Source organism: Neomonachus schauinslandi, chromosome 5 (genome assembly GCF_002201575.2).
Source record: "Neomonachus schauinslandi chromosome 5, ASM220157v2, whole genome shotgun sequence".
In the NCBI taxonomy this organism is placed as follows: domain Eukaryota; kingdom Metazoa; phylum Chordata; class Mammalia; order Carnivora; family Phocidae; genus Neomonachus; species Neomonachus schauinslandi.
In genome coordinates this window covers 46,984,037-47,011,173 of record NC_058407.1, presented here as the reverse complement: position 1 = coordinate 47,011,173, position 27,137 = coordinate 46,984,037, and the positions used below count along the sequence as shown (strand labels likewise).

The 27,137-nt window shown below is 37.9% G+C and overlaps 1 protein-coding gene and 1 pseudogene across 1 annotated transcript; one reads left to right on the top strand and one right to left on the bottom strand.

Moving 5' to 3' along the window:
* Window positions 1-1,497: 1,497 nt before the first annotated feature.
* Window positions 1,498-27,137, top strand: FRS2 (fibroblast growth factor receptor substrate 2). The gene is made up of 7 exons (XM_021678603.2): window positions 1,498-1,594; window positions 10,293-10,387; window positions 16,410-16,501; window positions 17,782-17,968; window positions 18,795-18,953; window positions 19,433-19,596; window positions 21,408-27,137. The coding sequence occupies exons 3-7, from the start codon at window positions 16,436-16,438 to the stop codon at window positions 22,356-22,358; spliced, it is 1,527 nt and encodes a 508-aa protein (XP_021534278.1). The 5' UTR covers window positions 1,498-1,594; window positions 10,293-10,387; window positions 16,410-16,435; the 3' UTR covers window positions 22,359-27,137.
* Window positions 18,948-19,056, bottom strand: LOC123324898 (annotated as a pseudogene).

Here is a 27,137-nt window from a genome sequence, read left to right as displayed (position 1 = left end):
AATTATGAGCAGTATAATTAAAGGCAAAGTGGTGTTTTATATCATCTTCCATTTTAATATTTCTCTTGTTTTATTTTTATCAAGCCATTTTAGTACCATTTTGTGACTATTTGCTAAGTGTACACATACAATTGTTGATAGGTAGATAAATGGTAAAGATACAGCTATAGATTCTTTCATTTCATCCTTAAAAGTCAGAATGTATGGGGCGCCTGGGTGGCTCAGTCGTTAAGCGTCTGCCTTCGGCTCAGGTCATGATCCCAGGGTCCTGGGATTGAGTCCCACATCGGGCTCCCTGCTCGGCAGGAAGCCTGCTTCTCCCTCTCCCACTTCCCCTGCTTGTGTTCCTGCTCTCGCTATCTCTCTCTCTGTCAGATAAATAAATAAAATCTTTAAAAAAAAAAAAAGTCAGAATGTATGATTGAAAATGACTTTTTCAAATTCAGTGTGAAATACGAGGTTAAAGTGGGTAACTTTTTTAGGGTCTTGAAGGAGTAGCTGAGGTTTAGGTCATCATCCTATAGTGACATTCACTGTAGGCAGTTCTAGATGTTGTTGGGAGAATGCTTATGTTTATAGATGGATGCTGTGATTGGTAGGTTAGACTTTGGGCATCATAGACAACAGTAAAACACTATTAATTGTATTCTTAGGAATTAATTGTTAGGAATTAGAAGTTCTCCTTGTTACAGACTCCAGATTTTCAACTTCTATAGGACAGTATTTTGGTAAGACATTAGTGGCATCTTTAAGATTATAAGGGAGAATGTGAACTATGGAAGAGCAAACTGGTCCTTCATGAAATGACACGAGCCTGTCTTCCTACCTATCTCTTAATATTTTTCCATGCATACCCTACATTCCAGCTGTAAGGAATTATTTGCTGTGTCTGGAGCAGGCCATATCCTTTTATGCTTCTGTGCTTTTGCCTGCACTCTTCTTGGTCTAGATTCCCCTTGCCCTAGCAAACTCCCCTCAATCTTTTAGGACTTGACTTAGAGGTTACCTTTCTCAGGAGGCCTCTTGTCACTTGTCTTTCCTTCTGCTGTGGGATGTTCTGATGGCACTGGCCTATGGGCTTGTAACTCATTGTTTTCATTTTCTTTCTGTCTCCCTCACTAAACAGTAAACTCCTTGAAATCAGGGAATATGTCTGTATCTTATTTCTAGCATTTAACTCAGTGCCTGGCAAAGAGAATTGGTGCTCAGGAAATACTTGTTGAATGCATCAATGTGAAGATGGAAAAATTAATGGGCTCAATTTTTTATTCTTTTATTCTCTCCTTAATATTGGTAATTATTTACAAATTATTATTACCTACTAAGTAATTTTTTGCTAGCTTTAGACAAACAACTATATATGAAATAAGGAAATGTTACTTTGTTAATATTTTAGATTTATCCACAGGAAAATGAATTGCTAATAGTTTAAATATACATAAGTATGTGCTTTAAGTTTTCTTGATCATGCTGGTTTTACTTATCTCTTACAGAGAAAACAGAAATGAGAGGAATCTGGTTTAAATTGCAGTACCAGGAATTTAGATTAGACATAAAGAGTTTCCAGAAAATAAAGTACCAGATATTGAAGTGTGTAAGTAATGTAATTGATTTTTTGAAGAATTTAAAAAGGAGGGTGGTGTGGTTAGATGTTTATGAATTGCAAAGTAGTTCACCAACATAGTCTCTAGTAAAAAAACCTAAAGGAAGAAAAATCTCCTTGTATGGACTTAGCAATATGCAGATACAACCATATTCATGGATAGATGCTTAAAAAATAGTTGGGTACTTTTTTGGTTTTGTGTGTTTGTGTGTACTTCAGTTTTCAGCTAACAGGGAAACTATGTTGCAGGTGTCCTTACCTTTCTCAGAATGGCTCTGGTTTTGGTGACTAGCAGAATATACTGAGAAATCTCTCCCCTTAGCTTGTTTTTTGTTTGTTTGTTTGTTTGTTTCTTAACTCTTCTTCAAAATAATATAAAGAATAAAAAATTCTTAGCAGTGTTTAAGAATAAGCAGGAAATGAATACATAACCAATAACCAGTCAGACCACTGACATAAAGAACACGGTTTTTGAATGTCATTCTCTTGATTGTTTTAATGTAATTAAATGTGGCAGTTAGCTGTGCCCCAAATTTAGAGTTATATTGCTATGCTTCTAACTATAGATATTCTGTCGTGGCTACATTTGAACAGAACTACTGTAGAATAAGCCAAATTCACCCTCAGTGCTAGTGAACTGAAAGAGCAAATATACCTTCCTAAGCACCAAATTTATAATCACACTCATGAATAGAGTTCAGTGTTCTCTTTGCTTGTCATTCTGCAAGAATCATATTGGAATAATTTAAGACAGCTTTACTAAATTTATTAATGTAACTCTTGTTATGAGGATAGTGCTTAACTTGTAGGCTTCTGTGCTTATAGTGCAAAAGGCTCCTTTGTAATACAAGAGACAGGATTTTACCTGTAGTGGTGATATAATAATTCCTTGTCTTTTTAAACACTATATATTTTCTAAATGTTTTGATAGCTAGAATTTATTTGGTTTTCACAATAACTCTGTGAAATAGGTATCCTAATCTTATAAATGAGGAAATTTAGGCACAGAAAGGTTGACTGACTGCCATCTAAAACATTGTTTTAAAATAAATTATTGTTATTATTTCAGTGGCTAGCATTTACTAATTGCTTGCTATATACCGTGCACTGGTTTAAGCTTTTTATACGTATTAATTAATAAGAGCTTGGGCTTTGGAGTTTTGGATTTAATTTGGCTCTTTCTCTTATCAGCTATTGATACCTTGGGAAAGCTACCTAACTTATTCAAGCCTTGGTTTCCTCATTTGGAACACAAATATAATGATAGTACCTACCTCATAGGGTGGTTGTATAGATTGAGATAATCCAAATGAATCTATGTCTAGTGTACAGTGAAGGCTTTAAAATCAGTTTGCTATAGAAAAATAAGGTGTTAATAGATAATATTTAGTATAATTTTTAGCTTCTTGATAATTTTCGTGTAAAATCATTGTATTCTTCTTGAGTATGGAGTCATAGTTGATCTGATATACCTATTTTACAAAGTAACATCCATGTTACAGCAAGATTATAGCTCCATATAATGTCTATAGCTACCTCTTTCCTCTCACTACCTCCAAATCACCTTTTGGTTCTAAGCCTTTTGCTAGTGGGAGGAAACCAAAGACAGTTAACAAGTCATGGATAGTCTCTAAAGCATTCATGTTTCAGAGTCAAATGCAGGACACCTGTGATCCATTTGGGTTATGTTCATTCCAGGAGTGCTGTGGTATATCAGTTATTTGGAGCTCAGAATGTGTTTTGGTATAGAAAGTATCCTTTTGAATGAAGCCCATAAAGTCTTTTAATCCCTGATACAACTGACATGCTGAATATTTGCATTGGAAAAGCAGTAAAAGCAAGTAAAAACTTGACAGTACTTTGGCAGTGCTACTAATCAAGGAAATAAAATGATAAAACTAAATATATATTGATACTCAAAAAGTATGGTGGAACAGGAAGCATCAGTAATCTATCTCCCCACCTAGGCAGCAGTTGCACTGGCAGAATCCTTTATAGCTGCTTTGGTACTTCCAAGTTATTGAAGTTACTGAAGACTTGCATGTGCCAGAAGGCTTGGACATAAATTGTGATTAATTTCAGTCAGTTTCAGCTCTTAGCACAGCTACCCATCTTTTCCTCCCAGCCCTGTGCAGCTTATACCCAGCTTGTGAGAGCCAAGATAGGCAGAAAAGATCCTCTTTTCCAAATGTCAGAGATCTGTGCTTGGGTCACTGATTGCTGCTTCTGATCACAGAGGTTCACACAAAGAAGTGGGCAACCAACCATTGTTGTTGCACCTTCCCCCATTGTTGCAAGCCCCTCCCCTCCAGCTAAAGTGACTTCTAGGATTTTAAAGGACTAGCACCTTCTTTTGCCCCATTTATTTTTCTCTTTTTTCCCTTTTGGGAAACAGACATAAAGACTGCAACATTCAAAAACAACTGCATATACAGGGAAAATTTGAAGGTGACCTCACATGTCCAGAAAAAGGCCCAGAAAAGATCTGAGAAGACAAGACCTTAAGTTCACATGTCCGGCTGACTGTTGGCACAGAGCCAGCTGACAACAATCAATAAAATAAAAACAATCACAAAAAACAGCAAAGGGGAGAATCTGATTTCAAGAATTACCATATTTTTAGATTAAAATGTCCAGTTTTCAGCAAAAAAATCACAAGGCATACAAAGAAATAAGAAAGTATGGTCCATCTAAAGGAAAAAAATAAATCAACAGAAATTGTCCCTGAAAAAGTCCTGATGACAGACATATTACAGAAAGATGAAAACAACAGTCTTAAAGATGCTCGGAGAACTAAAGGAAAATGTAGAGAACAAAAAAATACCTTTAAATAAAGAGAAAACAAAAATCAAATAGAAATTCTAGAGCTGAAAATTACAATAACTAAAATGAAAAATTCAGTAGATTCAAAGGCAGCTGTGAGTAGGCAGAACAAAAAGTCAGCAAACATGAAGATGGGACAATGGAAATTATCAAGTCTGAGGAATGGAAAGAAAATGGATTGAAGAAAAATGAACGGGGTCTGAGAGAGCTGTGGGACACAGTCAAGTGGAGCAACATACATATTATGGGAGTGCTAGAGGAGATGAGGGAAAGGGGGGGAGAGAATATTTGAAGAAATAGGGCTGAAAACTTCCCAAATTTGATGAAAGACATGAATATAAACATCCAGGGAGCTCTTTGCACTCTAAAGAAGATTAGCTCAAAGAGACACACACCAAGATGCATTATAATTAAACTTCCTAAAGCCAAAGACAAGGAATCTTTTCTTTTTTAAGATTTCATTTATTTGAGAGAGAGAGACAGAGAGAGCACGAGTGGGGGGGAGGGGCAGAGAGAGAGGGAGAAGCAGGCTCCCCGCTGAGCAGGGAGCTCAGCCTGGGGCTCGATCCCAAGACCCTGAGATCATGACCCGAGCTGAAGGCAGATGCTTAACCAACTGAGCCACCCTGGCACACCCCAAAGACAAGGAATCTTGGAAACAGCAAGAGAGAAGCAAATCATCACATACAAGGGATCGTCAATAAGATTATTAGCAAACTGCTCATTGGAAACTTTGGAGGCCAGGTGGCAGTGGGCTTATATATTCAAAGTGCTAAAAGAAAAAAACTGTCAGCCAAGAATTCTGTATCTGGCAAAACTGTCCTTCAAAAGTGATGGGGGAAATTAAAACATTCCCAGATAAACAAAAGCTGAGGAAGTTCATTACCACTAGACCTGCCCTGTAAGAAATGTGCAAGGGAGTCCTGCAGGGTGAAACAAAAGGACACTAGATAGTAACTTGAAGCCATACGGAGAAATGAAGATCTCACTAAAGATAAATACAGGGGAGTTAGAAAAGCTAGTACTATTGTAACAAAGATTTATAACTGTACTTTTTGTTTTCTACATGATTAAGAAACTAATACATTTTAAAGGGGAGAAAAAGCTAGTATTGTAATTTTGGCTTGTAATTCTTTTGTTTTCTATATAAGAGACTAATACAGTGTCTGCCTTCAGCTCAGGTCATGATCCCAGGATCCTGGGATCAAGTCCCACATCAGGCTCCCTGGTCAGCTAGGAGTCTGCTTCTCTCTCTCCCTCTACCCATCCCCCTCCCCAGCTCGTGCTCTCTTTCTCTCTTCTCTCAAATAAATAAATAAAATTTTTTAAAAAAGAGACGAATACCTTTAAAAGAATGATTAGTTTATGTATTTGGGCACACAGTGTATATATAAAGATAGGTTTGGGACATCAATAACTGAAAGGAGTGGGGATGGAGCTGTAAAGGAGCAGAGGTTTTGTATGTTATTGATGTTAAGCTAGGATAAATTCACATTGGACCATTATAACTTTAGGATGTGAAATCTAATCCCCATGGTAACTACAAAGAAAATAGCTATAGAATATACACAGAAAAAATTAGAAAGGAATTTAAACATTTCACTATAAAACAAATCTGCTAAACACCAAAGAAGACAGCAATATAGGAAATGAGGGACAAAGAAAGCTTAAGGCATATAGTAAACAAATAGCAAAATGACGGAAGTCCCTCCTTATCAGTAATTAATTATAAATGCACTAAGCTCTCCAGTCAAAAGACATATTGGCAGAATGGATAAAAACACATGATCCAACGATATCCTATCTACAAGAGACTCCCTTGAGATCCAAAGACAAATAGATTGGAAGTAAAAAGGTGGAAGAATATATTACATGCAAATAGTAACCAAAAGAAGGCAGGAGTGGCTATACTAATATCAGATAAAATAGACTTTAAATTTAAAAAGGTAATAAGAGGGACGCCTGGGTGGCTCAGTCTGGTTAAGCATCTGCCTTCTCCTCAGGTCATGATCCCAGGGTCCTGGGATTGAGCCCCGCATCGGGCTTCCTGCTCAGAGGGGAGTCTGCTTCTCCCTCTCCCTCTGCCTGCCGCTCCCCCTACATGTGCTTTCTCTGTGTCAAATAATAAAATCTTTAAAAAATAATAAAACTAAAAAGTTATAAGAGACAAAGAAGGGTATTATATATTAATAAAATATTCAACAGAGCAAGAAGGTATAACAATTATAAACACTTATGTACTCTTAATAGACCATCAAAATACACAAGGTAAAAACTGACAGAATTGAAGGCAGAAATAGTTTTACAATAGTAGTTGGAGACTTCAGTACCCTACTCATAATAATAGATAGACTATAAGTAAGGAAATAGAGGGCATAACCAACTAGAGCTTACAGACATACAAAATATTGAAAGATTCCACGCAAAAAAATTTTAGGACTAATAAACGAATTCGACAAAGTAGTAGCATACGAAGTCCATATGCAAAAATTTGTTATGCTTCTCTACACTAATAATGAACAACCTGAAAGAAAATTACAAAAAACAGTTCCATTTACTGGAACAGTGCCGTTAAAAAAAATACTTAGGAATTAAGTTAACCAAAGGGGTAAAAGACTCGTACAATAAAATCTACAAAACATTGCTGAAAGAAATTAAAGAATAAATAACTAAACACACCCCATGTTCATGGATTAGAAGATGTAATATTGTTAAAATGTCAGTGCTATTCAGAGATCTGCGGATTCAGTGCAACCCCTATCAAAATTCCAATGATTTTTTTTCCCCAAAATAGAAAAACCCATCCTAAAATTTATATAGAATCTCACGGGACCCCAAATAGCCAAACCATTTTTTGAAAAGGAATAGCAAAACTGGATGACTCACACTTCAGATTTCACTTACTACAGAGCTACAGTAATCAAAACAGTATGGTACTCGCATGAAGATAGATTTACAAGACCAATGGAATAGAATAGAGAACCCAGAAACAAAACCTCACATATATGGTCAACTAAAGTTTCCCAAAAGTGCCACTACCATTCAATGGTGAAAGGACAATCTTTTCAACAAATCGTTCTGGGAAAACTGGATTTCCATATGCGAAACGATGAATTTGGACCTTCACCTAACACCACATATAAAAATTAACTCAAAATGGATCAAAGACCTAAATATAACACATAAAACAATACAGTTCTTAGAAGAAAACATTAAACAAAAGCTTCATGACATTGGATTTGGCAATGCTTTCTTGGGTTATGACACCAGAAGCAGAGGCAACAAAAGCAAAAATAGACAAATTGGACTTCACAGTTATTCAACAGACTAAAATGGCAACCCATAGAATGGGAGAAAATATTTGCGAACCATACACTTGATAAGGGATTAATATCCAGAATATATAGAGAACTTCTTAAAGTCCAAAACAAAAGAACATTCCAACTCAAAAATAGGCCAAGAACTTGAATAGACATTTCTCCAAAAAGGATATATAAATGATTAATAAGCACATGAAAAGATGCCCAAGATCATTAATTATTAAGGAAAGACAAATCAAAACTATATTGAGATCCCACCTCACACCCATTATGATGGCTGATACCAACAAGCAAAAACAGAAAACATGTTCGTGAGAATGTGGAGAAATTGGAACTCGTGTGCCCACTGCCATTGGGAAAGTAAATGATGCAGCTGCTATGGAAAACAGTATGACAGTTGCTCAAAAAATAAGAAATAAAATAACCATGTAGTCAGCAATATCACTTCCGGGTCTAAATTAAGAGAATTGAAAGCATGGTTTCAAAGAGATATTTGTACATTCATGTTCACAGCTGCATCATTATTCACAGTAGCCAAAAAGGTGGATGAATGTCTATCAGTAGATGAATGGATAAGCAAAATTTGGTGTGTGTGTGTGTGTGTGTAAATGGAATATTGTTCAACCTTTAAGAGGAAATTCTGACACCTGTTATCACATGGATGAACTTTAAGGACATTTTGCCTAGGGCGCCTGGGTGGCTCAGTTGGTTAAGCGACTGCCTTTGGCTCAGGTCGTGATCCTGGAGTCCCTGGTTCGAGTCCCGCATCAGGCTCCCTGCTCGGCAGGGATCTGCTTCTCCCTCTGACCCTCCCTCCTCTTGTGTGCTCTCTCTCATTCTCTCTCTCTCAAATAAATAAATAAAATCTTTTTTTTTTTTAAAAAAAGGACATTTTGCCTAGTGAAATAAGGCAGGCACAAAAAGATGAATACTGTATGATCTCATTTATATGAGGTACCTAGAGTAGTCAAACTCATAAAAACAGAAAGTAGAATGGTAGTTGCCAGGATTAGCTGGGAGGGGAAATGAGCTATTTAATGGGTACAGAGTTTCAATTTTGTAAGAGGAAGAAGTTCTGGATAGTGGTTGCACAACAGTATTGAATATATTTAACATGACTAAACTGTGCACTTAAAAATAGGATGGTAAATTTTATGTGTATTTTACTCAAAATTAGGGAAAGAAAAAAGTCTAAATGTGGGACAGAATCAGTTTTCAGACATTTTGTTGGATGCTTTTTAATATTTTCAAGAACCAACATGTAGGTTTGGTACACTGATTCTTTAATATGTTTCATTTCAAAACTTAAGACTTTTCCTTGATTTAGGATTATGGAAGGATCACTCTCACTTCTTTTAATAATATTTACTATGATTAAACTTATTTTAGGATGGGAGTTGTGAGTTGCTTATAAATGGAATGAATAAAAAGAGGAAGAGAGATTTTTCTGAGTTAATTGGCTGGCTAACATTTCCCAGAAGAGAGAGATGAACAGACAATATGTATTCATATAAGAGAAATGATTTCTGTTGGAATTAGCTAGATAATTTTACAAGCCTAAGACAAAGCATGATATAAAGCTTCTGGAGAAAAGAAGGGTGTGTTAAGGCGGAAGCACTGGGTTGCTGCCCACTCTAACAGGTGTGTTGCTGCAGCTTATGAGGGGCACAAGCAAACACCTGGCCAAACTGCTTATTTTGTATATTGGTTTGAAGTCCAGAATTGAAAATTTTGTGGGCATGTGGCTTCATGATTTGAAAATGTTCATTTTGGATATCAATCGTTTGTTAACTCTAGTTAATATATAGATTAAAATGAGACTGTTTGCAAAACCCCTAATGCCTGATACAGTGTAGTTATTCAGTAAATGTTAGCACCCATGTTTGAGTTTGATTTTTTTCTGTGTTATAAAAAGGGACTAGATTGACCAGGAATTTCCCAAAAGCACATTGCAATCTCTTGAAACTCTAGATTGTAATTTATTGCTATAAGGTATATCATGATCCTGTGACTGTGTGGCATGCTTGTTCGTATTAGACTGTCTCCTGATGACTGAGTCCTCTGATTGGTTCTGGAGGGCTCTTGTAGATGAAAAAAGTACAGTGGGTGGACTCTAAAGAGTCTGTTCTTAGGAGGAGTGACGGTGAGGTTTAAGAAAAGTGACTGGAAGTGGAGAATTAGCCTGCCACTCAGTGAAATTAGAACTGGAAAGGAACTTCGGAGGTGGTTTATTCTGACCTCTCGTTTTATGGCCAAGGAGACTGTAGAGAAGTAATTTGTCCAGTGTCATAGCTGTAGTGGAGAATCAGAGTCAGCGGCTTCTAAAGCTTCTGATACCCAAACATTCTAGAACTTAGACGATAGCGTTTTTACTTGACTGTGTGAATGATAACCTATATGTGTCATTTGCACTTTAAAAATAAATCTTATATTTTTATACTTGAGTTTATTGAAATAGATTAATTGAACAGTGCTACCAGAAGTCTCATAAGGAAAATCATTGTTTTAAAAGAAGTAAGAAATTCCTGCCTTTTTTCTGTTTCTAGATTAAGTCAGCAAACAAAGAAAACATGGTATTTTGAAGTATGATTAAACCCCTGATGCTGCAGAAGAGGCTAAGAATATTAATGGCCAGATCTAGGTAAGTTGAGGTTTACCGTAGGAAAAAAAAGAAAAAAACTTTTAAGTACACATTATATTCTTTTAAACAAGAGATTTTAGTTATGTTTTCTTGAATGCAATCATGTTGCCTCCTGACTTGCTGTCACCTCCAACAAATAAGGACAAATGGCTTTAATTAAACTAAGGCAGTGTTTATGAATTTAAAATATTCAGCCAACTTGCTGCAGTATTGATCTTCCCAAACTCCCAAACGGTAGCTACCTTTTGTTCTCGAATGTACCCTTGGTTACTTTCCCATGTTGCTTTCTTGAGAGAGCATAGTTATGTTTTTTTTTCCCCTTGAGGACAGTTTTTATTTTTTTTAGTGTTACTTATTTTATTTTATTATGTTATGTTAACCACCATACATTACATCATTAGTTTTTGATGTAGTGTTCTGTGATTCATTGTTTGCATATAACACCCAGTGCTCCATGCAGAACATGCCCTCTTTAATACCCATCACCAGGCTAACTCATCCCCCCACCCCCCTCCCCTCTAGAACCCTCAGTTTGTTTCTCAGAGTCCATAGTCTCTCATGGTTCGTCTCCCCCTCCAATTTCCCCCCCCTTCATTTTTCCCTTCCTGCTAGCTTCTTTTTTTTTTTTTTTAACATATAATTCAGAGCATAGTTATGTTTTTGCTGAGTTACGAATTTGGTTGGGTAAGATGGTGAAATCATGTGGTTTTTTATCAAGTGTTTACAGTATTAATGCACATTATTAGGTCTTACACAACTCAGATGTGGTCTCCAAATATTAATCTGGTGGTCATAAATGCAGAATATCTAGGATTTTGCCTTTTCCCTTGCCTTGGAGTTTGTGGTTCAGGAGGAGGACTCAGAGATGTGGATGAGACTCCACCTTAAAAAGTCTCCTTCTGTGTTGGAAGATTGACCACAACTTCCCATTGTTTCAGTTATTTCAGTCTCCCGCTCCTCCTGAGCCTGTTCTTCAAACTTACTGAGGCCTCCTGTTCCTGTTTGCCTCCATTTTGTCCCCACTTCATCAGGCCTCTTCTTTCTATACTTCTGTCCTGACCAGACCTGGTGATCCATCATTTCAAACCCCCGTTATTGCCAATATCCTTTAATTTCCTTGTCCTCTTAACCCTCTGACCCTGGGTCACCTGAACAGTCTGCCCTCTGAACTGCTGAGTGCTGCTGCAAACACAGCATAATCTTCCTCTCCAGCCTTCGCTGAGCTCTCAGGGCAGCCTGCTTAATCATCCTGCTACCTTTCTGGGGCAGCCCCACTGTGAATAATCCTGCCTTCTCCTCAAGTCCCTCATCCTGCGGACTTGCCTTCTATTTCACAAAGGACATTCAGGATGATAGGTGTTACCTACTTCAGCTTCTCTACTGTGCTCCAGCCATCCTTATTGTCTTCCCTCTCTCCTCAGAGGACAAGGCATTCCTACTTCGAGTGGCAGACTTCTCTGGGTCCTGCAACTCCTCTTCTTCAGTCTCCCCTTTTGTCTTGATCCATCGTGTAGCACATTTTTTTCCTTTGCTTTTTGTCCTAAAAATTTTAATCTTTCTTGACCTACTAATCACAAACCTGCATCAATCTATGTCATCTGAAAACAAATAGCTCAGGCAACATATTTTCTTTTGAAACCATGTCTGTCTGCACTGAAGCACTTTGCCCTTTCCTTTCTGAACCTGTTCTTGAAAGAGCAGTTTCCATTCCTGGGGGGCTACTTCCTTATCTTCCATTTGTTCACTTCAGTTTCATTTCTGCCTCTACCAGTCTACCATGAGTGGAACCCTCCTTCTTGACACTTTCTTTTTTCAGTTGGTACTATTTTGATTTTTTTTTTCTCCTTCACTTCTTCCCTCTCCTTCAATACTTCCACATTTCCCAGAATTAGAATTGAAATTCCCCAGAATTCCAACTGTAGACCCCTCTTTATACTGTCCTTGGGCAGTGTTTCCTGTTTTATGACTTCAAATACTATGTGTGTATCAGTATTTTACCTCCTTCCTCAAATCCGTACTCATGTATTTAACTCTCTGTTGCATATCTCCATTTGGTTGTTCTCTAGAATCTCCACTTAACATGTCTAAAACTGAACTAACCACCATCACTTCCACTTGAAGACCACCGTGGTGTTTTCTGTCTCCAGTAATAGAACCAGCACCCACCATCTGCCACACTGGAAACCGCCTCTTCCTTCCTGTCTGCCTAGCCAACTGCTCCATGCTGCTGACGGGTCTCCCTGAATAGTTTAAAAATTCCTCTTTTTTTGTCTTTATTCCTAGTATTGCTGTTCTGGTGTTAGGTCTGTAGCATATTTCATTTTTCAATATTCTCCCAACTGGTTTTTCTTCTCTGAACTGAACTGCCACTTAAATTTATTCTGCAGGTGGATATATTTAAAATGAAGTCCTGAGCACCTCACTTTCCTGCTTCAAATTCTTCGCTGGCTTTCCATCATGTGTAGGATAGAATTCATTCTCCTTAGTATGGCATACAAAGCTTTGGGGTCACATGTTAGGCTTTTCATTAATTGTTGTCGTACTGAATTGACACAGTTCCTGTGGATAGAGTTTTCAACTAGGTTGTACCACCACCCACATATCCTTGACAACACAGGAGGTGCTGCCTTTAACAGGTAGCCCGTGAAGGTGGCAGGTAGAAGAATGATTTTCTAGGGGCCCCGGGCCGGCTCAGTCGGTGAAGCATGTGGCTCTTGATCTTGGGGTTGTGAGTTTGAACCCCACGTTGGGTATAGAGATTACCTAAAAAAGTTAAAAAAAAAAACAACAAAAAAAACTAAAACAAAAGAATGATTTTCTACTCCTTTTGAGAAATAGTTTAAAAACATTCCTTTGAGGCGCCACCTTTTGAGGCAGAAGCTACACTGTAGTCATCTCTTAGCTCTTTATGTTCAGGAGCAGGTCGGTGGTGAGGATGGGTAAGACTTTGTTTCTATCATTTGTCCCTCTACTGGAAAAAAAAAAATGTTTTTAGTATTCTTTTGCCTCTTTCTCATCCCATAATTTATTAAGTAGTTTCAGGCATTCCTTGTTTTATTACACTTTGCTTTATTACGCTTTGCAGATACTGTGATTTTTACAAATTGAAGGTTTGTGGCAACCCTGCTTTGAGCAAGTCTGTCAAAGCCATTTTTCCAACAGCATTTGCTCACTTTGTGTCTCTGTGTCATATTTTGGTAATTCTCACAGTATTTCAAACTTTTTCATTATTATTATATTTGTTATGATGATCTGGGATCAGTGGTAATGACTCACTGAAAGCTTAGATGATGGTCAGCATTTTTAGCAATGAAGTATTTTTTAATTAAGGTGCATACATTGTTTTGTTAGACATACTGCTATTGCACATGAATAACCTGTGGTATAGTGCAAAACATAACTTTTATATGCACTGGGAAACCCAAAAGTTGATTTGACTCACTTTATTGTGACATTGCTTTTTTGCCAAGGTCTGGAAGCAAACCTGCAATATCTCCAAGGTATGCCTGTATTAATTTTTTTTTTTTTTTAAGATTTTATTTATTTATTTGTCAGAGAGAGAGAGTGGAGAGCACAAGCAGGGAGAGCGGCAGGCAGAGGGAGAAGCAGGCCTCCCGCTGAGCAAGGAGCCCGATGCGGGACTCGATCCCAGGACCCTGAGATCATGACCTGAGCTGAAGGCAGACACTTAACCGGCTGAGCCACCCAGGCATTCCAAGTCTTTTTCTTTTAAATACCTTATTTATTTATTTATTTGTCAGAGAGAGAGCACAAGCAGGGGGAGCGGCAGGCAGAGGAAGAAGCAGGCTCCCCACTGAGCAGGGAGCCCGATGCAGTACTCGATCCCAGGACCCTGGGATCATGACCTGAGCTGAAGGCAGGCACTTAACAGACTGAGCCACCCAGGTGCCCCTAATTTCTTTAAATTAAACACTTAACGGACCACGTCAGGACATGGTTATGTCAGGTGATATGCTTAGTGCCCTAGAAAATTAAGAAGAAAAGGTTCCCATCTTCAGGGAAATCACAGTGAAGTGAATGTTGAGACAGATAAACATTACAGTAGAATGTGATAAATGCCATGATAGAGTCATATCCATTTGACTAGGAAGACACTGGATGCCATCTAGCTTCAAGTTACTTGGAGTCCCAGATCCCTACCTCGTTGTTCAGGACCTTTATGCAGTTTGGGCCCTGCTTGTGTTACAGCTGACCCTATACTCCAGTCGTCTTGGACACCTCACTTTTTTTCTGAATGCAGTACCACCTTTCATGATCTTTCATGACCTTTGTCTTTGTATTCTTTGTACTCTTAACTGTCTCAAGTACCTATTTCTATTTTTTGCCCAGCGCATTGTTTCTGTTCACCCTTTTGAGTACCAGCTCAAATGGTGCTTCCTGCCCTGCTAACCCAGAAAGTTATTTGCTCCCTTTTCTGTGCCCACAGAACTCTTCTCATATTTTCATATAACATTTAATCATAATGCATTATCTGTTTACATCTCTGTCTCTCCCTCTAGACTCATGACTCTTCAGAAGTACGTACTGTGACTTAATCATCTTTATGCCATGTTATTTAGCTGGCATATTACTTAGAGCAAACTACCGAATATGAGTCTTAATTAACTTTAATATTTACTTATCACTTCTTTTGGTTTGTGCACTGGTACACTTTTTCATCTGCTTAATACTTATACCTGCCAGCATTCTTTACCTTTGTTAAGTACATACAGTTCAGTTCATTCAGCTCACAAGAGACAGAGCACTGCTGTGGGCTAGGTAATGTGTTAGGAATGGGGAATGCAAATTCGTTCTTGGGAAGGAGCTTACAGTGGAGGGGGAGCGATAGTTAAGTAAACAGATGATCTATCACAATTTCTGCTAAGTAAGCAATGTGAAGAATGCTATGATACTGGGAAGCCCAGGGTGCCTTGGGGGTGTAACTCTCCCAGTTGCTTGGAATCAGAGAAGGCTCCCTGAAGGAACTGCACAGTAGGATCTTGAAGGGAAGGGAGCAGCGTGGAAGGATGTGGCAGGACAAATTGCTCTGGGGGCACTGCTGAGTATGACTTGGGAGGGCTTGAAGCAGAGACAAAGGGAGTTTGACTAGATCTGTAGCCAGGACGAGATGGTGAAGAACCTCGTGTCGTGCTGACAAGCTCCGAATGTTTTTCTAAATATAGTGTGAAGAGCCCCTGAAGAATTTTAAGCCAGTTTTATCAAATTTATGTTTTTAAATATTAAATAGCTTCTTGTGCTTTCTTCCCTCCCCCTTTTCCAAATATTGTCACGTTCATTCTGATTCTTCCCCTTTTTTTAAGTGATGTTTTGGATTTTTCCTTTGTTCATTTGGAGTTTTCTTCAACACTTGGTGTCACCTATAACCTGTTATCTCTAACCTTGTGTGGGAAAGAAGGATTAGACAGACATGCTCTGTCAGTTTTGCCAAAATTCTCTATGTTGAGTTACTCCTTGATTGTTGGGTTTTCTCTCTCAATGAATATTCCAAATTTGTTTTTGTGTCTTATTTACCAGTCAGCTTTTGCCTGGTGAGGTACATAAAGGATATACTACAGTGAGTAATAAGAATCAAAATACCTTCCAACCTTAAAGTCCAACATCCCTTTGGCATTTTATTAAAAGAGGGACATGAAATTTCTGATAAACCATTGAGGGTTAATTCCATGAATGACTTTATTTAAATAGTGTTACATATGAGATGAGACCTTAATTGGTTTGTTTGTTTTTTTAAAGATAATTTTAAAATAGGCAGACCTTTGCAAATTAAACTGGAAATTTGAGATTTCTATGAAGTCTACCTCACAAAATTATTTTCCTTGTCACTGAGCCAAATTTACCAGCTGAATGTTTGAAATCTAGCTCAGCCCTGTACCTTCTTGGGCTTAAATTTCCTCATCAAAATAATGCAGGACTTGTGATAGATGATTTCTAAAGTCTTTTTCTGTTTTATGAGTTTTGTATCCTACATTTAATAATTTTTTCCAAATTATCTTTCATGTAGTGCTCACATGGTCTTCTGAAGAAGCCATGGGTAGCTGTTGTAGCTGTCCAGATAAAGACACTGTCCCAGATAACCATCGGAACAAGTTTAAGGTTAGTAAAACTGGTTGAGTTATATTTCTCTGCCTACTCGGATGTTCTTCTTTTTCTTCACATTATATATCATACTTCCTCATTTTTATCTCTAGACTCTTCTATTTCTCTTTGTGTCTCTTCTGCCTTTTCTTGTTTTAACAAATGATGACAATATGTTCTTACTGACAGTATGGAATCCTCTTTTACTTTCCATTTGGTCCTCTATATCCAATTAGAGCCATACAGTTCTAGTAAAAAAAAATTTTTAATGCCATTTTATAGGTGCCTCTTCAGTCTGGTCACCACCTCCCAGTCATTGCTTCATGTCTGGATAATTTCTTAGCAGAACTCTGCCTTGAGTCAGTCACCTTTGTGATCCGTCCTGCAGTTGACATCATACTCATCCTCCTCTTTCATCAGTCTAAAACTTCTGGTGTTCTGTTACCTAGAGCACAGATGCTCCATTTCTTACCTCTCCACAGCCATTTAGTGTCTCCCGTAGCCTGACCTCAGGTTGTCATACATCATGGCCTCTGGATCACACAGACCCAGGTGTAAGTCGAAACCATGTTGCTTTGTAGCTTTGTGACCTTGGGCAGGTTACATTATCACTGTGTGTTTGTTCCAGTTTTGTACAGTACAGTGGAAAAAAATAGCATTACCTGCAGTTTAGGATTGTTATAAGGATTAAATGGAAAAAATATGTGGAAAGCGCTCTGCCAGTCCCAGGAATATAGACCGTTTTCTCCAAGTGTTACCTACTCCTCATAGTCTCTGGCCATTTTCAGAAACTCAGCAGTGTAAGGCCTCCCCTTCCGTGAACTCTGTGCCAGTCTTGTCTTGGTCTCTCTGAAACATACCTTCTTCGTCTCTGCTATAGCACTGCATCTTCAGGATATGCCCCACAACCGCTGACCCACTGGTTCTCTCCTGAGGCCCAGCCGAAGTCCCTCCTCTTCTCACGTGAAGGCTTCCCCAGCCACCCTAGGCCACAGTTACTGCCTTTTGCAGCCTCTGTTGCACCCATTTGTCCATTGCTCATATACAGCTTTGTGTTGACTTCATGTTTGTGTATCTTCTATGCTCACTGGGCATGTGAGCTTCTTGTGGATAGAACCAGATATTTCACTGCTACATAGTCCATGCCCTGCACACACATTGGTTGATGAATGAACTAACAAATGAGCGAATAAGTGAACCAATCAGCAACAGTGCGTTTTACTGATAGACTGGTGAAATACGTGTGTGACCGTCAAATGACCACATTAGGTTGGCACTAATTAAACGTTCTTTTTTAGGTCATTAATGTGGATGATGATGGGAATGAGTTAGGTTCTGGCATAATGGAACTTACAGACACAGAACTGATTTTATACACTCGCAAACGTGACTCGGTAAAATGGCACTACCTCTGCCTGCGGCGCTATGGCTATGATTCAAATCTCTTTTCTTTTGAAAGTGGCCGAAGGTGTCAAACTGGACAAGGTAGGTAGATCCTTTAATTTTTTTGTTCCCCAAACAGTAACACATTTGAAAATTGTTTTCAGTTATTCTATTTACAATGTTTAAATGAATACTTTTTTCCTGATAGAAAAAAAATTCCCCAACTAAGTGGACTGTTAAGAAAAGAGATATAATAAACTGTGTCTTCATTTATCAGGAATTTATTAAGCACATTCTCTTTGTACAGAATTTTGACTCATATTATTTAAGATTTTCAGTAGATGATTAGTTCCAGTAAACTGACTGTGTATCTTTACTGTTACAACTTTTTGGGGAAAGAACCTAAACTTTAGAGTCAAAGAGAACACGGTTTGATTTTTTTGCTACCTACTGCTTGAAAGGTCTTGGGCAAGTTACATGATCTCTGTAGAACATCAGGTTTCTTCTCTATCGGAGAGGAATGCTAATCCCTACTTTATAGAACTGTTGTAATAATTAAACAAGGTAAGGATTTTAAGTAAACCATCCAGCAAGGGACTGTCAAATGGTAAAAGATCACCTTGGTAATGGTGACTTGGGTGCCCCCCTGCTGTTAAAAAGCAGACCAAAGCAAGTGTTCAAATCTTGTTTTTGTCTGCTTTGTTTTGGGCTCTCTCACTTAGACATAGGAAAATTAGTCTGTGAATTTCCTTTTGGGTTTATGTTTTGAAACAGAGAATATCATTAATTTATCAGACATCTACTTAAAGGGCCTTTCTTCCTGTCAGTGCATAGAATGCTTACTTCACAGTTTTGTTCTTTGACAGGTGTTCCTGTATCTTTTTTAAAGCTATAGCTACCATTTTCCCCTTCTCTTTTATATTTGTAGGAATCTTTGCCTTTAAGTGTGCCCGTGCAGAAGAATTATTTAACATGTTGCAAGAGATTATGCAAAATAATAGTATAAATGTGGTGGAAGAGCCAGTTGTAGAAAGGAATAATCATCAGACAGAATTGGAAGTCCCCAGAACACCTCGAACACCTACAAGTAAGTACCAATTTTCCCTCTTGTATTTTGGGAAGTTTTCAATTAGCAAGAATCGCGCCTCAGATAAACCTCATTGGCTACGATACTGCCACTGCGCAAAGCTCCCTCTTGTATTTTGAATAATAGACATTTATAAACTTTGGATTATGGATATTTAATCTGTAACGCCTTAGAAATCACCATTGGCTAATAACGTAAGTGTAATGGTTGTCAGTTTTTTTTTTTAAACTGTTAGAGCTATAATTATAAACATTTTTAATATTTTAAGTAAGAAAACGTTAAAAGTTCTATGTTACCTAAAATGTGAATGGGAAGTTGGAGTGGAAGGAGGGTGTTGTTTGTGCTCTGGTTTCTGTTGTGTCTTGCCAGAAACACCTTGCTTAATTTTCTCAGTGCAGATTCCATTCTCATTCACTTTTATCTCTCTGTCCTGCCCCGATATCCTGCTTTTCTTCTTAAACCACTAAACAAAAACTCAGCTCCAGGGTTTGCTGCTCAGAATTTACCTAATGGATATCCCCGATATCCCTCATTTGGTGATGCCTCATCCCACCCCTCAAGCAGACATCCTTCTGTGGGAAGTGCACGCCTGCCTTCAGTAGGTGAAGAATCTACACATCCTTTGCTTGTGGCCGAGGAGCAAGTAAGCATGTACTACTGTCTAACGGGATAATGGATTAAAGTGTGGAGTGAAAGCATTACTGCACTGATACGTGGAAATTTTAATCTGAATTTTAGCTTTCACTGTTTATGACTTTTGTAGTGAAGAATCAGAGGAAACAGCTTATATTTTCTAACATATGCCAAATATGTAAAGGTGTGGAGGGAAACGTAGCATTACAGTAGCCTGTGGGCTCACAGGACAGGTGCATCTATAGGTAAAAACAGATATAACTAATGGTCAGTTCTTGCTATAATAACCGCTGATGGATTTGGAATTTATACTGCTCTTTATATCAGTGGACTACTAGCAGGAAGGTAGATTTTGTTGTCAATGTTTTTATGAAGCTATTTAACGTTTCTAACTATTCTGTTTTTCATTTGAGGAATGAAGTATTTGGTTGAACATTGTCTATATATTAATTAGTTATTCTTATCTTTTGTAAACCAAATGGTCACATATGATTAAGAAATTTTTACTGTTTTAAAATCTGTTTCTCTGTGTTCTTTACATAGTAAATGAGTTCTTATTTACTATAATTACACTTCCCTCAGTTTTTACATTTTATTTTTGAATTTTTTCAAATTTTTTGTATAGTCTTCCAAACTTTTTTTAAAGATTTATTTATTTTAGAGAGAGAGAGAGAGAGAGAGACTTCGCTCGCTTGTGGGGGGGGGAGGGGCAGAGGGAGAGGGAGGGAATCCTAAGCAGACGCCGCCCCCCGCACCTCCCCTCCCCCAGCGCGAAGCCTGATGCAGGGCTCAGTCCCATCACCCTGAGATCATGACCTGAGCCAAAATCAAGAGTTGATACTTAATTGACTGAGCCACCCAGGTGCCCCTAGTCTTCCAAACATTTTTATAGTGTTGCCCCAAAATACTATTGACCTTTTCTTTAAATAGTGACGATTTCTTAGTAGGTGGTATTTATTTTATATCAATGCATTTTGTAGAACTCTTATTAAATCTAGTAGGGTTTATCTCTTTATTTGGTCACATTATCTGCAAATCATGATAAATTTGTCTTTTTTTTTTTTAATACTTGTTATTCCTTATTTCTGAATCATGTTTTAATGCATTGATGAGCTTTTCTAAAACAACATCAAAATGGTAATCCCAATTTGTTCCTGAATTTTTTTTAACAGAATGCTTTTCATTACCAAGTACAATGTTATGTGCTATTTTAGAGTAGTTATTCTGGTTTTTTTTTTTTTTTTTAAAGATTTTTATTTATTTATTTGAGACCGAGAGGGAGAAGCAGACTCCCCGCTGAGCAGCGAGCCTGACATGGGGCTCAGTCCCAGGACCCTGAGATCCTGACCTGAGCCGAAGGCAGGCCGTTAACTGACTGAACCACCCAGGCGCCCCTAGAGTAGTTATTCTTCTATCAAGTAAAGAATGTATTTCCACAATCCTCTCCTCTGTCCACCTTTTTATTAGTGAAGAACAAGGACAGAAGCTTTGAAGGAAGAGTATAGGGTAGGGAGAAAGCTAATCGATTAAAATTTAACTGATACGGGGGCGCCTGGGTGGCTCAGTCGTTAGGCGTCTGCCTTCGGCTCAGGTCATGATCCCAGAGTCCTGGGATCGAGCCCCGCATCGGCCTCCCTGCTCGGCGGGAAGCCTGCTTCTCCCTCTCCCACTCCCCCTGCTTGTGTTCCCTCTCTTGCTGTGTCTCTCTCTGTCAAATAAATAAATAAAATCTTTAAAAAAAAAAAATTTAACTGATACGGTCACCCTTTCTTTGTTTTTGTTTTAAGCAAGTTCTTGATCCACTCTTCTGTTCTGTTTTAGGTACATACCTATGTCAACACTACAGGAGTGCAAGAAGAGCGGAAGAACCGCACAAGTGTGCATGTCCCATTGGAGGCGAGGATTTCGAGTGCTGAAAGCAACACACCAAAAGAAGAACCAAGTAGTGTTGAGGACAGGGACCCTCAAATTCTTCTTGAACCCGAAGGAGTGAAATTTGTCTTAGGACCAACCCCTGTTCAAAAGCAGTTAATGGAAAAGGAGAAACTGGAGCAACTTGGAAGAGACCAAGTCAGCGGAAGTGGTGCCAATAGCACAGAATGGGACACTGGATATGACAGTGACGAGCGAAGAGATGCACCCTCTGTTAACAAACTGGTGTATGAAAATATAAATGGGTTATCTATCCCTAGTGCCTCAGGGGTCAGGAGAGGTCGTCTGACATCTAGCAGTACCTCAGATACCCAGAATATCAACAACTCAGCTCAGAGAAGAACTGCATTATTAAACTATGAAAATTTACCAGCTTTGCCTCCTGTTTGGGAAGCCCGCAAGCTAAGTAGGGATGAAGATGACAATTTAGGACCAAAGACCCCATCTCTAAATGGCTACCATAATAATCTAGATCCAATGCATAACTATGTAAATACAGAGAATGTAACAGTGCCAGCAAGTGCTCACAAGATAGACTATTCGAGGCGTCGGGACTGTACTCCGACAGTCTTCAACTTTGATATCAGACGCCCAAGTTTAGAACACAGGCAGCTCAATTACATACAGGTTGACTTGGAAGGCGGCAGTGACTCTGACAACCCTCAGACTCCGAAAACGCCTACCACTCCCCTTCCGCAAACGCCTACGAGGCGCACGGAGCTGTATGCTGTGATAGACATCGAGAGAACTGCTGCTATGTCCAATTTGCAGAAAGCACTGCCCCGAGATGACGGCACCTCTAGGAAGACCAGACATAATAGTACTGACCTGCCCATGTGAGCCTGGAAAGCGGTACATCGTTTGCACCTTTGTGAAGTTTTCAAAAATGAAGATGCAAGTGCTTCATTTTCATTTCTAAACACTAACTCCTTTTATAGACTGATAAGATTTTTTTCTGAATATTTCCTGTGCTTCTTTAACTAAAGGGAATTAAAGTAGAGCAGGTACTCATTAAAGAACACTAATTTCAGCATATACTACTCATTACTGTACAGCAGCATTCCCATTTTCACAGTGCCTATTTAAAATGAGAGTTGAAGTGAGTGACATGCTGGTTGATTTTTATCAATATTCTGGACTGACGCATATCATTCATGTCTAAGTCATGGTTGGCATTTAAAACATTTTATAAAGCCTCTTGATAATGTGCATTGCTAACAGATAACTCTAGGCTTTGAAAGTACTCTTTGTAGATTCACTATTCATGGTATATGGCCTCCAGCATGTAACATGAGGAATCCTTTATTTCATTAATTGTAGGCTTTTTGACTTGAGCCAAAACATATGTAAAGGAAATAGAAGTACCACACCTCCTTATATACCAGTCAGTTCCTTTGCCTTCTGCGTTACTAGAAAGAGTCCTGTGCCCGTGAATGTGGTTCGCTCTTGGTGTGTTGAAAGGCAGGAAGGAGACAAGATTTTCTGTTTACTCATCTCATGTCATTTGAGGGGCATGCCCACATATCTTCATCAGAATTACACTAGACGCAAGAAATCAGTCTCAGGTCACTTTACCCAAAAACATTTGGAAATCTGAACCACGGTCTCTTGGAAGTTTCTCTCCTGTAGATTAGTAACAGTGACATTGTTTTCTGGAGGCATTTGTGCCATTGGGTTGCCGTTTACCTTCAGTTTTTTCCTTTGGCGTTTGGGATGGCTTATTTTGTTGCTTCATGTCTATTTTCCACTTAAAATGTTTGAGTCTGTACATAGTTTTGAAATTGGATTATGTGTTCGTTGTTGTTTAGTTTGCATTTTTGTCAAATTGTGGTTTTGAAGGTTCATTTGGAACTTACTGTTATTCTATAACAGGGTTGCCCTTGTCCAGTATTTATTTATATGCTGTTTACTGTTCAAGCTGATAAAAATGTTCGCTCAATTTGAAACTTCACTTGTGTCCATAGGTGATCTCTTTAACAGCCGAGAAAAAAGGAAGCTACTTTGAACATGCAAAGTTCCCTAAAGGTACTGTGTTTTCTCTGTGGGCACTCTCCCCAGCACTTTAGCAGTGATTCCCTCGGCCCACGGCTGCAATTGTACTTTGCCCGCAGTAGTGCTCCTCAGCTCTGCTGTCCTTTCACTCACAGCTGGAGCTTTGATTAACCCTTGATTTCATTAGAACGTTAGGATTGTTGCCAGCATAGCAGGTACAGAGGAAGTCTTAGAGCAATGAGATTGTGTCATAATTTAAGATTTAAAATGAATTGAAGTTTATGTAAACTGAAGAGATTCCATATGTCTAACTCTTGGAAAATCAAGAATGTTCCAGTTTCTCAAACACTAGGAAGACAAGAGACGGTAGAGTGGAAAGGTTAGGTTGCTGTTTTCTCTAAATATGAGGAAGTTTGAGATCATGATTTGGATCTGTCCACCAGATGTAATGAAGGTTAATTTAGCATGAAAAGGTTTCAGTAATGTAGCACCCAACCTGATCAGTAAATAACCTAATTATAGGACAGTGGATGGATTAGCAAAATAATAGAGTGGGACCATTATAAAGAAAATAAATTATTAAAGGTGTCTTTATTATTTTCAGTGCCATTGGTTTATGTGCATAGCAGAATTTTCTTTCTTCTTTTTTTTTTTCTGTGAACTTGGTGCTTACTAAAGTGTTCACTGTTCTCTAAAAAGAGAACAGTGGTATAGGTGTGCAGTTTCCATTTTTAATATATTGTCCCATTTATGCTTTCTTCTGAGTAGATTGCTAATCGTGCCAAATTTATGTGATGGTTTTTGTAACGTGGACTAAGAATTATAATGGAACCAGTACACGTGGTTTTCTCCAAAACAAGCAGTCAAGACAGAACCTCCAAATGAAAGGGCTGACCTATTGATTCATTTTGGAGGTTGGATACTTTATTTTCTTTCTTTTCCTCATCATTTTCATTCTCCTTCCAGGTTCTACTTAGTTTTTATATATTTTAGGTAGCTCCAATATAATCATTGCAGTGTATGCTTTAAATACTGTGTGCTTTAAAAATGAAAATGGGACCAATTTGTCTGCTATGAATTTGATTTTAGGTACTCTGAGTATTAGGAAGATGTATACAACTGGTGTTTATTTCTAGATGTCTCTGGAAAGCACCTGTGTTCCTATTTAATAAAAAGTAATGTAGAACACTACTTGTCCTTTGCAGTAGTCTAGTCGTGGGCATTAAGCTCTGTCCTGGAAGAATGTACCTGTTACTAGGTGCATTTTAGAATGAGATATTTTATTGGGATATAATTGTGGCCATATGTTTCAGATTTTCTGGGACGGACCTAATTTTAGATATTCTGTTCCGTTGATAGACCAGGGGATCCCACTTTTTGGTTTTGGAAATATAATCATCGTTCATATGCTTTCCCCCCAATAGAGTCCTCTTTCATCCATACAGGTGATAACAGCTTTTTATCCCAGACCAGGGTTGGAAACTGATATGGGTATTACCTGTGTTTTTTCTTCATGTGTTTTCTTTCCCAGTTTCATCTTCCTTTAAAAATGAAAATATGGTGCCTTCCCTCCCTCCAGGAAGATTGGCAAATCGTTCCTTTTATTTACTGCTGCTGTGGAGTGATGAGATATGCACTTTACTCTTGAAGACTCAGCAAAAAGCTTTTCACTTCCCAGTATATCCAGAATAGATCACATTTGGGACTTAAGAAAATTTGCCAAGCAATCTTTGTTTTTATAGATATTAATGTTGACCCCACGGTTCAATGTTACAAGTCAAGCTAGTGTTTGTTTATTCCCCCCCCCTCAAAAAGATCTGTGGCACAACATATAAAAATGTACCTCAGTAATGTTCTATTAAAAATGGGACAGGGGCCTTATGTTTTCATAATTTCCCAGTAATGTGCCACCATATTTTTGCCTCAAGGTAAAGGTTTTAACAAGCTAAAAAGTACTTTCCACTTCCCCCTGTGCTGTTCCTAACCCATAATGCCCAAGTGTTTTGTGCAATGTGTAGTATGTGTGTAAATATATATATATGTATATGTGTATATACATATATATATAAAAATATCTCCTTGAAATAGACATACCATCAGAGACAACATTCAGAAGTAACTGATGTATTGGCATCGCATTCATATTTCTGATATGTGAGGTATATGGTACTAATTACCTTTTCCCTGATGTTTGCCAAATTTGAATAAAGGCATTGGTACGAAATTATAGAATGTATAGAAAATGTTTTTGGCTTGAAAAACTAACAGATATTTTAGGACATACCACAATATACTCTGCCCAAACCAGCACCCTATCTATCCTGTTCTTTACATCCCTATTCCCCATTCCTACTTCCTCATTTTTTGGGGGGTATAACACGATTCTTCTGTAGCATCAATACAATTGCAATTCTATGACAATTGGACAATAATAGCATGGAAACGGACTGGTATTAATAGTACAGTAGTCACCGGTGTGCCACATTTGCATTAGTAAATGCAAAATATACATTTTATAAAGGAAAAACTTCGTGTTACGTTTTTATTTTCATTACATTGTATAATACTGTAATATTGTATGTCCTAATTTGCATTATAAATGTTTTTTTCCTACATAAAGGCATAAATATAGCAACTTTGTATAAAGGTAGCGTGTTAAGATTTTTAATTTTTTCTTTTATAAAAAATTGTCTAACAGTGGGACTACCATTGCCAAATTGTATATGAAATAGGAATTTTATCCCCTATGGTTAATTTCTTTTATAAACATTCCACATTTCTCTAATAAAAGACATAAGTGATACTGTACTATGCATAAATTGTATATTAATGCTGTTTCATATCAGCATTTTAAATTTTGGTTTGCATTTTTAATATTGGCAAAATTTACCACTGTTGATTAAAACCTTGTTGTATATGTAACAACATCTTTTGCCCTCTATCCCTTCCCACCCTTTGTTCTCTGTTTCTCCCTATCAGTGCCAACTTCATACATTTTGTAGCATGGCAATAAAATATAACTTTTACACTGAGGCCAAGTGTGGCTTTTTGGAGGACGTGGAGCTGGGAGGATTGCCCTCTAGTCGTTCTTTGCTTATGACTTTTTGCCATATAAACCGTATCACCAGGCATGAGAAGTTGTCTCATATATGATGTAAACATGCTTTTAAGGACAAGTGTGAATGTGCTTTTAAGCTTAATTTCTGTCATAGCAAATAAGAACTAATTTTTTTATCTTTGGAAAAGTCAGAGTTCTTGGAGTACAATCAAACCTTTATTAACTGGAGTACTTAAAGAATAAGCTAATAATTGAATTTAGTTCAACAAGGGCTAAGCAACACATTTTTAAAATCCTTATTTATTGTAGAGTATTAGTATACTGTCCTAAAAATTATATGTAAAATATGGTTTAATCTTAGATGATTTAGGATCTTGCAATGCCTTACTGTTGTCATTCTGGCATAAATTTCCATAATGAGGTACTCAAGTTGATACTGGAAGCTGAGCTGACTATACACTGACCTTTAAGCATTCATGAAAAACTGCTTTGTTGAATAAAATCTGATCGGAGTTCTTATGGTTACTTTCCCCTTATTGCCGAAAGTAGATTGCAATAAAACCCCAATA